This window comes from Erpetoichthys calabaricus, chromosome 5 (genome assembly GCF_900747795.2).
Source record: "Erpetoichthys calabaricus chromosome 5, fErpCal1.3, whole genome shotgun sequence".
NCBI lineage: Eukaryota > Metazoa > Chordata > Cladistia > Polypteriformes > Polypteridae > Erpetoichthys > Erpetoichthys calabaricus.
Window position 1 is genome coordinate 249,793,448 of NC_041398.2, and position 13,431 is coordinate 249,806,878.

General features: G+C 41.6%; 2 protein-coding genes across 4 annotated transcripts in view; one reads left to right on the forward strand and one right to left on the reverse strand.

Moving 5' to 3' along the window:
- Positions 1–13,431, forward strand: part of pkd2 (polycystic kidney disease 2) — a 913,849-nt gene that overhangs the window by 254,337 nt on the left and 646,081 nt on the right. The window lies entirely within an intron of this gene.
- Positions 1–13,431, reverse strand: part of LOC114652388 (cyclin-dependent kinase-like 2) — a 71,068-nt gene that overhangs the window by 23,196 nt on the left and 34,441 nt on the right. For both annotated transcript variants that reach the window (XM_051928165.1, XM_051928166.1), the window contains exons 7-10: positions 11,241–11,329; positions 9,705–9,834; positions 8,055–8,356; positions 197–290 (exon numbers count right to left, since the gene is read on the reverse strand). In XM_051928165.1, the coding sequence (XP_051784125.1) occupies positions 197–290; positions 8,055–8,356; positions 9,705–9,834; positions 11,241–11,329 (615 nt within the window). The remainder of the gene's footprint in view (positions 1–196; positions 291–8,054; positions 8,357–9,704; positions 9,835–11,240; positions 11,330–13,431) is intronic.

Consider the following 13,431-nt stretch of genomic DNA (forward strand, 5'->3'; position numbering starts at 1 on the left):
GATCACCTTCATGTAATGTTTAAATGGATCTCAACGCTTGATATGCCCACATAGTTCATGGGGTGTGCTTGTTTATCATATGCCAGTAAGCTAAATACAAATACAAGGGGGGCACAAAGCCAGAAGTCCAAAGCCCTCCTAACAGAAGCCATAAATTGTGTAACTAAAGACTGTGTGTGTTTCTGTTCAGACTTACCTGCATCATAAGAGTGATATTGTAATGGCCGGGCAAAGGCTGCTGGCAGTGTTTCTTAAAAACGGTTATGTGTTTGGTTGTCTTCTCATTCCCCCTTAAAACACAAAACAAAAAATAAAGTAAGAAACACTGCCTACTTAACTCATTAAAGGTATTAAAACTGAGGATTAAAGAGCAGTCAAAGACATTCAATTAAAGATTAAAGAGCAGTCACTTCACAGCACACCCTCTGTGTCAGTAAAACAAAGGCATGATGGCAGTAGTACCAGAGAGCTGGAATGAGACCCGTTTATTTGTGGAATGCCACAAGGACACTGGAATATTTACTCATGGCTGCTCTCACTAAAGCAAACAGGGTTGATACGTTTAAGAGCTGCTAATCTGCTCTCCTGTTCTGTAAACACTGGGTTTATACTTCACGAGACATGACTCCGCATGTGCTTGCGGACAAGCACTGAGCTGTTCATACTAAGAGTGTGTACTTTATGTAAATCTGGAAGATTCCACCAGGTGGCAGTGTGAGATATCATTACAGTGAGAAAACGTTCAGATTCACCGTGTTGTGAATTGCCTGAAACGTCCATTAAATTCCCAGGACACTTTGCCACAATATCTCTGAAAAGATGATAGAGGGCTCACAAACTTTTTCATATGACTGTAGATCAGGTGATGCCCACAACGTCAGTCACAAAACGCCTTTTGAATCAGATAACCCTCCAACAACCCTAATCTTAACTATAGTGTAATGGGGCCCTAATGTTAATCATAGTCTAATGTGATGGGTGTTACGTGACTGAAGTTGAGGGCATTTTGTGATATTGGGGCATTACATGACTGACCTCATAGGTACTGCAGTCTGCATTTACATTCTGTTGGAATATCATAACTGTCATGCGGACAGCTTGACATCTGTGGCAGAGCGACGGGCGCTGAGCAGACTCCTGTCAATCATGGAGAATCCACACCATCCACTGAACAGGATCATCTCCAGACAGAGGAGCAGCTTCAGCGACAGACTGCTGTCACCGTCCTGCTCCACTGACAGACTGAGGAGATCGTTCCTCCCCAACACTATGTGACTTGTCAGTTCCACTGGTGGGGTAAACGTTAACATTATACAAAGTAATTGACTGTCTGTATACCTGCATTATTATTACTCTTTAATTTAATATTGTTATTATCAGTATGCTGGTGCTGGAGTATGTGAATTTCCCCTTGGGGATTAATAAAGTATCTATCTATCCATCTATCTATCTATTATATAGTGCCTTTCACATCTATCTATCTATTATATAGTGCCTTTCACATCTATCTATCTATCATTATATAGTATCTTTCACATCTATCTATCATTATATAGTATCTTTCACATCTATCTATTATATAGTGCCTTTCACATCTATCTATCTATTATATAGTGCCTTTCACATCTATCTATTATATAGTATCTTTCACATCTATCTATCTATTATATAGTGCCTTTCACATCTATCTATTATATAGTGCCTTTCACATCTATTTATCTATCATTATATAGTGCCTTTCACATCTATCTATCTATCATTATATAGTGCCTTTCACATCTATCTATCTATCTATTATATAATGCCTTTCACATCTATCTATCTATCTATCATTATATAGTGCCTTTCACATCTATCTATCCATTATATAGTGCCTTTCACATCTATCTATCTATCTATCTATCTATCTATTATATAGTATCTTTCACATCTATCTATTATATAGTGCCTTTCACATCTATCTATCTATTATATAGTGCCTTTCACATCTATCTATCTATCTATCTATCTATCATTATATAGTGCCTTTCACATCTATCTATCTATCTATTATATGTGCCTTTCACATCTATCTATTATATAGTGCCTTTCACATCTATCTGTCTATCTATCATTATATAGTGCCTTTCACATCTATCTATCTATCTATCATTATATAGTGCCTTTCACATCTATCTGTCTATTATATAGTGCCTTTCACATCTATCTATCTATCTATCATTATATAGTGCCTTTCACATCTATGTCTATCTATTATATAGTGCCTTTCACATCTATCTATCTATCTATCTATCATTATATAGTGCCTTTCACATCTATGTCTATCTATTATATAGTGCCTTTCACATCTATCTATCTATCTATTATATAGTATCTTTCACATCTATCTATCTATCATTATATAATATATTTCACATCTATCTATTATATAGTGCCTTTCACATCTATCTATCTATCTATCTATCATTATATAGTGCCTTTCACATCTATCTATCTATCTATCTATCTATTATATAGTGCCTTTCACATCTATCTATCTATCTATTATATAGTGCCTTTCACATCTATCTATCTATCTATCTATCTATCTATCTATCTATCTATCTATCTATCTATCTATCTATCTATCTATTATATAGTGCCTTTCACATCTATCTATCTATCTATCTATCTCTCCTGTGCGGTGATTGCTGCTGTCAGAGGCCCCAGCAGCAGGTAGTGATTAACAACTGGGTCGGTTTTAACATGACGTTTACGACGGTCTAATTGAATGATAAAGTAAACTATGAGGTTAAAGCGGACATTTCGAGATTTAAGCCACTTTAATCACTAATTACACCTTTTCACCATGTCCTTAATTTTTCTTCTCTGGGGCTCAGACACACTGCCATATATTCTGATCCTGTTGTGGTGCAAAAAAAAAAAAAAAAAAAGAAAACACGGCACAGAAGACGGTATGTGAGACTTTTAAAATGTGTCGTGTCATTCCGATGGGGAATATGCGACGCTCAAATATAAAAGCACCACGAATGCATTTGTATGTCGCCATTTTGCTTCATCACATCGAACCATTCATCAAACTTCGAAGCGCACACATCGATCCCATAGGATCCTCAAAGTGGCTTTCTGTCACATGTTGATAGTAAACTGAGACTCTGACGTCACATTCCGACTTTATGACACTGCGCCCCCCGACTTTTTGTTGGGACTGCAAATCGCATACAACTTCTGAAGACCTGCTCAGAGGACACGTCAAATGAACGCTGGGAACGTGTGGCAGCCATTTTGTGTGTGTGTGTACACGTTCTGAGCATGAAGTATAAACGAGGTTTGTATTTAGTGAGTGATACCACTAGATTGTATGTCTGAGGTGGCCATGATAGATTGGCTATTCAGCTCTATGAAGAGGATTACTTGTGTTCTGTTCTTTGGCACCCATCCCATGCCCAACCTACCTGGAAGGGTGTCATCTCTTTGAACTGTCCATCCCAAGATTTCTTCCTATTATTGAGTGTCATATGTCTACCACACAGACGCTGATTTAACAGTGCTGTCAATCACTCCGCTATTTTATTTCAAGACAGACATAAAACAGCCTGGTGCGAGGTGAATAACCGCTCTGTCAATACTGAGAAGACCGACAGGATGGTTATTGATAATAGAAAGACTTGAGCCATCCACACTCCCTTGTGCATTAATGGATTTAGTGGTGGAGGCAGTGTACCATTTAAAGTTCCTGGGTTTAACATTTCCAAAGACCTCTCAATACATCCCACCTAATCAAAAAGGCACAACGGCATATTTGCTGTGTGAGTTGCCTCGACTTTGATTTCCCATTCTTATCAGTTTCTGGGTGTGCTGTTGAGAGCCTGCTGACATGCTGCATCACCGTTTAGTATGGGAACTGCACTGTCTCTCTGACCACAGCCCAGTGCATTATTATATCTATCTATCTATCTATCTATCTATCTATCTATCTATCTATCTATCTATCTATCTATCTATCTATCTATCTATCTATCTATCTATTAGCACTTTACACCCAGAGTGTTGACAACAAGCAGTGTGTCGGTAGAGCATCAAAGAACCCACAAGCCCTTTTCATAATCTCTTCATACTGCTGCCGTCCAGGAGATGGTACTGCAGCCTGCAATCCAAACCTACCAGACACAGGAATCGCTTTATTTCCATAGCCATTAAGAGTATGGAATTCTGGACAATGTGCACTCTGATTGATTTGTTTCAGTTATCACCGTTGGGTCACTGGTTACACGTCCAGTAATGCTTGCATTATTTACAGAGGTGACCAACTCCGATGTTGGAGAGGCACAGTGGCTACAGATTTTCATTCTAACCATTTTCTTAATTAGTAACTAGGGAGTTTTGCCCCCTGCCTGCGTTACGCATTAGCCTCTTTGCAGTTCTGTCGCTCGTGTGTGGGGAAGCGGATGTACAATTTAAACAGACTTATTTTCATGGGAATTGTTACATTTGCATAATAGAACTAACTATTTTACAATGCACTCAGAAAGTATTCCCAGCGCTTCATCACTTTTTCCACATTTTGTTATGTTACAGCCTTATTCCAAAATGGATTAAATTCATTTTTTTCCTAAGAATTCTACACACAACACCCCATAATCACAACGTGAAAAAAGTTTACTTGAGGTTTTTGCAAATTTATTAAAAATAAACAAATTGAGAAAGCACATGTCCATAAGTATTCACAGCCTTTGTCATGACGCTCCAAATTGACCTCAGGTTCATCCTGTTTCCCCTGATCATCCTTGAGATGTTTCTGATGCTTCATTGGAGTCCACCTGTGGTAAATTCAGTTGACTGGACCTGATTTGGAAAGGCACACACCTGTCTATAGAAGGTCCCACAGTTGACAGTTCATGTCAGAGCACAAACCAAGCATGAAGTCAAAGGAATTGTCTGTAGACCTCCGAGACAGGATTGTCTCAAGGCACAAATCTGGGGAAGGTTACAGAAAAATGTCTGCTGCTTTTGAAGGTCCCAATGAGCACAGTGGCCTCCATCATCCATAAGTGGAAGAAGTTTGAAACCACCAGGACTCTTCCTAGAGCTGGCCAGCCATCTAAACTGAGCGATCGGGGGAGAAGGGCCTTAGTCAGGGAGGTGACCAAGAACCCGATGGTCACTCTGTCAGAGCTCCAGAGGTCCTCTGTGGAGAGAGGAGAACCTTCCAGAAGGACAACCATCTCTGCAGCAATCCACCAATCAGGCCTGTATGGTAGAGTGGCCAGACGGAAGTCACTCCTTAGTAAAAGGCACATGGCAGCCCGCCTGGAGTTTGCCAAAAGGCACCTGAAGGACTCTCAGACCATGAGAAAGAAAATTCTCTGGTCTGATGAGACAAAGATTGAACTCTTTGCTGTGAATGCCAGGCGTCACGTTTGGAGGAAACCAGGCACCGCTCATCACCAGGCCAATACCATCTCTACAGTGAAGCATGGTGGTGGCAGCATCATGCTGTGGGACTGGGAGACTAGTCAGGATAAAGGGAAAGATGACTGCAGCAATGTACAGAGACATCCTGGATGAAAACCTGCTCCAGAGCGCTCTTGACCTCAGACTGGGGCGACGGTTCATCTTTCAGCAGGACAACGACCCTAAGCACACAGCCAAGATATCAAAGGAGTGGCTTCAGGACAACTCTGCGAATGTCCTTCAGTGGCCCAGCCAGAGTCCAGACTTGAATCCGATTGAACATCTCTGGAGAGATCTTAAAATGGCTGTGCACCGATGCTTCCCATCCAACCTGATGGAGCTTGAGAGGTGCTGCAAAGAGGAATGGGCCAAACTGGCCAAGGATAGGTGTGCCAAGCTTGTGGCATCATATTCAACAAGACTTGAGGCTGGAATTGCTGCCAAAGGGGCATCGACAAAGTACTGAGCAAAGGCTGTGAATACTTATGGACATGGGATTTCTCAGTTTTTTTATTTTTAATAAATTTGCAAAAACCTCAAGTAAACTTTTTTCACGTTGTCATTATGGGGTGTTGTGTGCAGAATTCTGAGGAAAAAAATGAATTGAATCCATTTTGGAATAAGGCTGTAACATAACAAAATGTGGAAACAGTGATGAAGCGCTGGGAATACTTTCCGGATGCACTGTACATTACAGCAAGTAATTAACCATATTAAAAAATAGTAAAATGTAATAATTTGAAAGTAAATTATGTTTCATGTTGCGTTAGAGTTATTTGTTGTTCTGTTTGGCTTTGAAATTAACACATAAATACTTTTTAAACTTACATTTATTCCTGTAAAACTTCAATCATTTGCAACAAACACGGTCCTCTCACCTCTCATCTGTGTGAATGCTTTTGACAGAAACACTTCCTGCGCTCTCAGCTGTTATAAATTTTAACGTTTTCCTCACTTTAAGTTCCCAATTAAAGAAGACGTATTATGTCCAAATCTTATTGAAGAATTTCATCAACATAAAAAAATGAGTAGAGCCTTATCACTGACTTATTACTTATTGCCATCCTTTCCAGGCTGGCAGCCCTTTTGCCCACTGCTCCACCCATCATAAATGCACTTTTATACTTTACTAGCTGTGTAAGCCTGTGCTGTAAGAAGCCGAGGGTCCTAGAAACTGCTGAAATCGCCAGAAAAAAAACCTGAAATGTAGAGGTGTGGGTGGCACAGTGGGTAGTGCTGCTGCCTCACAGTAAGGAGACCTGTGGTTCGCTTCCCGGGTCCTCCCTGCGTGGAGTTTGCATGTTCTCCCCGTGTCTGCGTGGGTTTTCTCCGAAAGTCCAAAGACATGCAGGTTAGGTGCATTGGCCATTCTAAATTGTCCCTGTGTGTGTCCTGCGGTGGGCTGGCGCCCTGCCTGGGGTTTGTTTCCTGCCTTGTGCCCAGCAGACACGGGGAGAACATACAAACTCCACGCAGGGAGGACCCGGGAAGCGAACCACAGGTCTCCTTACTGTGAGGCAGCAGCACTACCCACTGTGCCACCCACACCTCTACATTTCAGGTTTTTTTTCTGGCGATTTCAGCAGTTTCTAGGACCCTCGGCTTCTTACAGCACAGGCTTACACAGCTAGTAAAGTATAAAAGTGCATTTATGATGGGTGGATCAGTGGGCAAAAGGGCTGCCAGCCTGGAAAGGATGGCAATAAGTAATAAGTCAGTGATAAGGCTCAAGAAAACCATAAGAAAGTGGGGAACACTTGCCTGGGTATTGGTGATGTAAGTCCATTTATCACTAAGGGAAGAAGGGTGCAGCCAAGGAATTAGTAAGATCTGTGTAAGTGCTGGCGGCCACCTGGACCGTAGCTGAAAATGGCCTCAGAACGGAGTTTAAAGGCACATCAACCCAGAAGTCCATAGGGCTTAAAGTCATTTGTAAAGTAAACTGGAGGATAAGAGGTCTGGACTGGCAAAAAGATGCGGGATGATGAAGAGAGCAATGCTCTTACCGTCCTTGAAAGGTTACAAAGTGTGTCAGACGAGTTCAACAAGCAGATACTGTAGGTACTGTAAGTGGGTTCTGTTTTACTTGGACTTAGTTTTAACAGTTTTGTTCCAATTACGCGTTCCTCACTTATGTTTGCGTAATGCATCTGTAAAGTCATACTGGGATCCAGAGGTGGCCGTTTAGCCAGCTGCCTTTTGTTAGACACCCTAAATCCTTAGGGAGCTGGTGGCAGGGCCAGCCATGGTGAGCTCCTGGCTCGTAACACCCGGGCACACTGAATCAGTCACGGAGTTGAATCCTCTCCCAACTGACTAACCACAAACACAAGTAAAGTGCACCCTCTCCTGGCAGACAAATCAACGTATGTCTCTGCTGCTGTCTATAAGCCATCCATTAAAGGAAACTACAGGAGATAGTCAAGCGTTCCTTCACTCTTTTGAAAAGCGTGTTTGCTATCAGATTCGGTTTGTCAACATAAACAGGCAGAATGCATTCATTGCGTCATTACTGTCATTTCATTGGCACGTTTCCTAAAATTCCAAGGAGATTGAATGTGATCTTTCTAAGGTGGGTTAGCAGATTGCATCTGTCATACCTGTAGCTGAGTGATCCTGAGACAGCTGCAGATGGGACATTTAGGCTGCTGGATGCTGGGGTCTGTGAGATTGGAGGAATTGCAGCCCCCACAGAAGAATCATTGCAGGTGTTCTGATCTCTTAAACACAGATGGACCGCTCTGCTCACGGCCAGACCCTTCTCTGTGCTCGTCTCTGGTCCTTCGTTGCCCTCCATAATGGTCTGCATCTCCACTTTTTCAGTCTCTGCTAGGGGTTCTCTAGTTTTCATCGTTTTAGCATCCGACTTGTTCTCAATTATTTTCACAAGGTTACTAGGCTCCTAAATATGGCCAAAAATGACAAGAATTATACTTAAGAGAGCTATAATGAAAGTATAATTATATCTCTACGTATATAAAATCCAGTGTCTGTCTGTCTGCTTTTCATGAGAGAGCTACTTAATGGATTTACATCGGGTTTTTTGCTTGAACATTTCAGTTGAGTTCTTCCTTTGTCTGCGTGGGTTTCCTCCGGATACTCCGGTTTCCTCCTACAGTCCAGAGACATGCATATTAAGTGCACTGGCGATTCTAAAATTGTCCTTGGTGTGTGTGTGTGCCTTGCAGTGGGCTGGCGTCCTGCCCGGGGTTTGTTTCCTACCTTGCACCCTGTGTTGGCTGGGATTGGCTCCAGCAGACCCCCATGACCCTGTAGTTAGGATATAGCAGGTTGGATAATGGATGGATGGATTTCGGTTGATTTTGCAATGCTAAGTATCAGAGTTCACTTGCGGTACCAATTTATTAGTGCGAATCTGAGAGACACGCAGCGGGCCAAGGGGACGGGGGTGTGGCCCTCATCGTGTTTTCATAAGTAGTGAAACAGGACAGTGAGGAGGGCTCCGCCCACTCCTGACATCACGCTTTCCCCTCCCCTTGGCCGGCAGCCTCCGTCTCGGATTAGCGTGAATATAATCGCTCCTGCAAGCGAACTCTGATTCTTAGCGTGATGAGAGAAGTCACAAAATCATCCGGAATGTTCAAGCAAATTATAGAAAAATAAAAAGACCTAAATCCGTTAAGTCGTTCTCTCGTTCGATAACTAAGTGGAGTTAAGGTTACGCCCCCGAGGCAGAAGCGTGAGTGAGGAGGGCCCTGCAGCCCGTTGAGTCTCTCTCGGATTTGCTCTAATAAATCGGTACCGCAAGCGAACTCTTGATACTTAGCAGCAAGTCGCAAAATCAACTGGAATGTTCAACCAAATTATAGAAAAAAACCCAATTTAAATCCGTTAAGTAGTTCTCTCGTTTGCTAGCTAAGTGGAAGTACGGTGCACACCGAGGCTGGCGCATGAGTGAGGAGGGCCCCGCAGCCCGCTGTCTCTCTTGGATTCACGCAAATGAATCGGAACCACAAGCGAACTACCATACTTAGCGCCATGAGAGAAGTCACAAAATCAAGCAAACTATAGAAAATAACCCAATCTAAATCCGTTAAGTAGTTCTCTCGTGAAAAGCAGACAGACAGATAGATGTTAGATTATATATATATATATATATATATATATATATATATATATATATAGAGAGAGAGAGAGAGAGAGAGAGAGAGAGAGAGATGCCTGTCCAATCTTCTAAGTTACAACAGCTTCTTGTGGATTTAGATGAATCGTAAAATGTGTTGGCCTACTTTACTTATGGTTTTTGATTCATCAGCAGTACGCTCTTCTTTTTCCCTTTTGGATGTTTTGGACTTCTTTGACAATGGAGCGCTTTCTTTTAAATTCTTCTTCAGTTTATAATTGAGCTCCTCAATGAATCTGAACACAAAAAAAAAAACAAGAATATCATTCAAAAGGTGGTCCTGAAGTTTCACTTCACTACACGTATACCGTAACGTAACATTCTCAAATGTGCTTAATAAAATTCAGCATCACAGGAGCCCGGAGAATACGTTGGCAGCATCAAGTGCAAGGCAGGTATCAGACCCAGGTGAGGCTCCGGGGCCCATTATGGTCAATTTATTTGTCAACTTTTAAAAAAAAAAAGGTTTACTTTTCTGTCCTTTCTTTAAATTAAAGTTTTAAAAAGGTGGGTCACAGGCTTAGGGAGCAGAAGATAGACCAGACTATTGTATATCAATAGGAATACTGTGCAGAGGGCCCCAGATGTCCCCATCCCTACTTCTACAGATGTTCAGCAGAGGCCATCCATACACAACAACTGCTTAGCCTGAGGCCACAGGGCACAACAGAGCTGAGAACGTTACTGGTATACATCTTCACAGGCTGATAAAGTTGGCTGAGACAATGACTGGGTCTCTTCAGTACATACAGGAAAAGCAGACAAAATATTACAGGTCTCGGCTATTTGGCTGGGTCATTTTTGAATTGCTCGGTTCAGGACATTTAGCAATTGCACCATCAGTATTATGGACAGCCAACAGCCACTCTTTAACACCAGAATCATTTTCACAATTGTATTTAACTAATCTTGATGTTGACTTTTCTCACCACTACCTCAAATATTTAAGTCATATGCTTAAGCACAACTGAGGCAAAGTTACAATAAGACAGCCAGAGTGGTTGTGCCAAACGGTGTAATCAATGTACTGTATCACTCGCAAAAGGTTTTTAAACCTTTAAAGGTTTCCGAAAGACTTCAGAAAGCTTCAGAATTGAGCAAAACTCCTGAAAAATGCAGTTTAATGTAAAAAAAGTGAAAAGAGCTACAAGTAGGCAAAATGAATATGAACTATTAATGCAAGATGGGAGGTACTGAGCAACAGGAAGCAACCTCTGAAAAGAAATGACAAGCATTGGTTGACACAACATTTTCATCATCAAAGCAATGTGCACAAAGTGATTAAAAAGGCAAATAGAATGTTATTTTATATCACAGAAACTGTTGAATATAAATCAAGGCACACTATCCTATAGACTATATAACACACGAGTGAGACCACATCTGGAGTACTGTGTGCAGTTCTGGTCACTGCACTAGAATAGATAGATAGATAGATAGATAGATAGATAGATAGATAGATAGATAGATAGATAGATAGATAGATAGATAGATAGATAGATAGATAGATAGATAGATAGATAGATAGATAGATAGATAGATACTTTATTAAATGATCAACACATTAAAAACACATTCCTACATTTAAATAACTGCAGCATTTCATTGGGTGAAGATAAATACAATTCATTCCCTGTCTTACCTTTCTGCAAAGCCATCTCTGGTAAAATAGTCATGGCGCAACAGCTCACTGCAAGACGATCGCTTGTCTGGATCAATGTGCAGACATTTCTGTGGAGAAAAATGAAATATTTTGAGCTTTGTAAGCCCTAAGGTTTGTCATGAAAATGCAATCAAAGCAGAAGTCACCTCCGGTCCATCCATCTGGAATGTTTCTGAACAGTTGTATCATTTTACTCCACTTTCAGCTGAATTTGAAATTTACTCTTATAATAAGGTAGACGCCAACAGTTAAACAAGTAAAGACTTTGGCATCAACAGGACAATTAATAATCGACATAACAGACTACTAATAGGGCTGTACTGCATTTCCAGAAGCATTTCCAGAATTAGACACTGTATGAAGGATGCTTTAATGGTTTCAAATGACAGATTTCAGGTCATAAGTGAAGTGCATCCTGGGAAAGCAGAGCCTTGCAATGTTTTGTATCGCCAGTTTCTCTTCAGCTTCAAGTAGCTTTCGATGTCCATGGGAATCCACCTTGATTAAAAATAATGTCTTAATAACATCCTGGGCGGCACGGTGGCGCAGTGGGTAGCGCTGCTGCCTCGCAGTTGGAAGATCTGGGGACCTGGGTTCACTTCCCGGGTCCTCCCTGCGTGGAGTTTGCATGTTCTCCCCATGTCTGCGTGGGTTTCCTCCCACAGTCCAAAGACATGCAGGTTAGGTGGACTGGCGATTCTAAATTGGCCCTAGTATGTGCTTGGTGTGTGTGTGTGTTTGTGTGTGTCCTGCGGTGGGTTGGCACCCTGCCCGCGATTGGTTCCTGCCTTTTGCCCTGTATTGGCTGGGATTGGTTCCAGCAGACCCCCGTGACCCTGTGTTCGGATTCAGCAGTTGGAAAATGGATGGATGGATGGATAACATCCCTGTGTTTTGAGAAACTATAGAAGTGTTAGCCGCTCTACTAGCGGACATTAAGTCACCAGGGGCGTCATGTATAAACGGTGCGTACTCACAGAAATGTTGCATACGAATGTTTCCACGCTCAAATCTCAATGTATAAAACCTAAACTTGGCGTAAAGCCACGCACATTTCCACGGTACCTCATACCCTGGCGTACGCAATTTCTCCGCTCGGTTTTGCAGACTGGCGGCACCCAGCGTCAAAGTAGTGCTACTGTTCCTGTGTAGTTACCCTTTCTTTCTTAGCTCCACATTCCTGACGCGGCTTTATAAATACACTGAAATTAACTGCATATTGTTTATTAGTGTAATGCATCGGATTGTAATTAACCTGCAGCAATATAATGGCCCAGGGAATAGCCGTAGTATTCCAAATACCATAACTGCTTTAGCGTTGTTACGCTCACTGCATCTTCTTCTTCTTTCAGCTGCTCCCGTTAAGGGTTGCCACTGCGGATCATCTTTTTCCATATTACTCTCACTGCACCACTCGAAGTATTTAGATCACTGTATCTGAGTGGGGAATCACAGCAGCAGCTGATCAGAAAGAGAATTATCGGTATACAGCATGAAGCACATGCTGCCTGAGCCACGGCAAAACGCTTCAGTGACTTCCCAGTATGGACTTCGCAGTTTAGAAAAGGTTTCAGCTCAAGAACTATAAACGCACTCAATCAGTCCATCAAGCGCTCCTTGTAGAACTGTTTGGACTTATAAGTACAATTACCTCACTGTAAACTTGCACTACAGTTATAATATTGCACAACCTGCGCCACTTTATAAAGTGCATATGATGACAATATCATTTTTAAGATGAAATGCAGCAAAATATGCTGCTTATAGTATACAGATAAAACTTTAACTTCATTTAAATAATCAGTATTGTTAATAATTAAACATGTGAGGACACGGTGCCGCAGCGTATAGCTAGTTCAGGGATAGCTCCTGCCTTGCGCTGTATTATTGCTGGTGCTGACGCGACACTGGAAGGATAGACGGAGAGAATAATTAAACATGTACTACGAAGATATTTCAATGTTCCTTAAAAGTTTTGAAGAATCGGCGTTCTAAGCTTACAGATGGCTTAACGTCTATCACAGAGCTGATTGTGTGGCGAATGGAGAAAGAAAAGTATGGACAGGAATTGGAGGTTAGTACATTTGAAAGAGACAATACTTCTGTAATAAATTATTTCATCGAAGGTCGCGCATGGCGCAGCAAGCCTCTTGCATGAGATATGAACAAT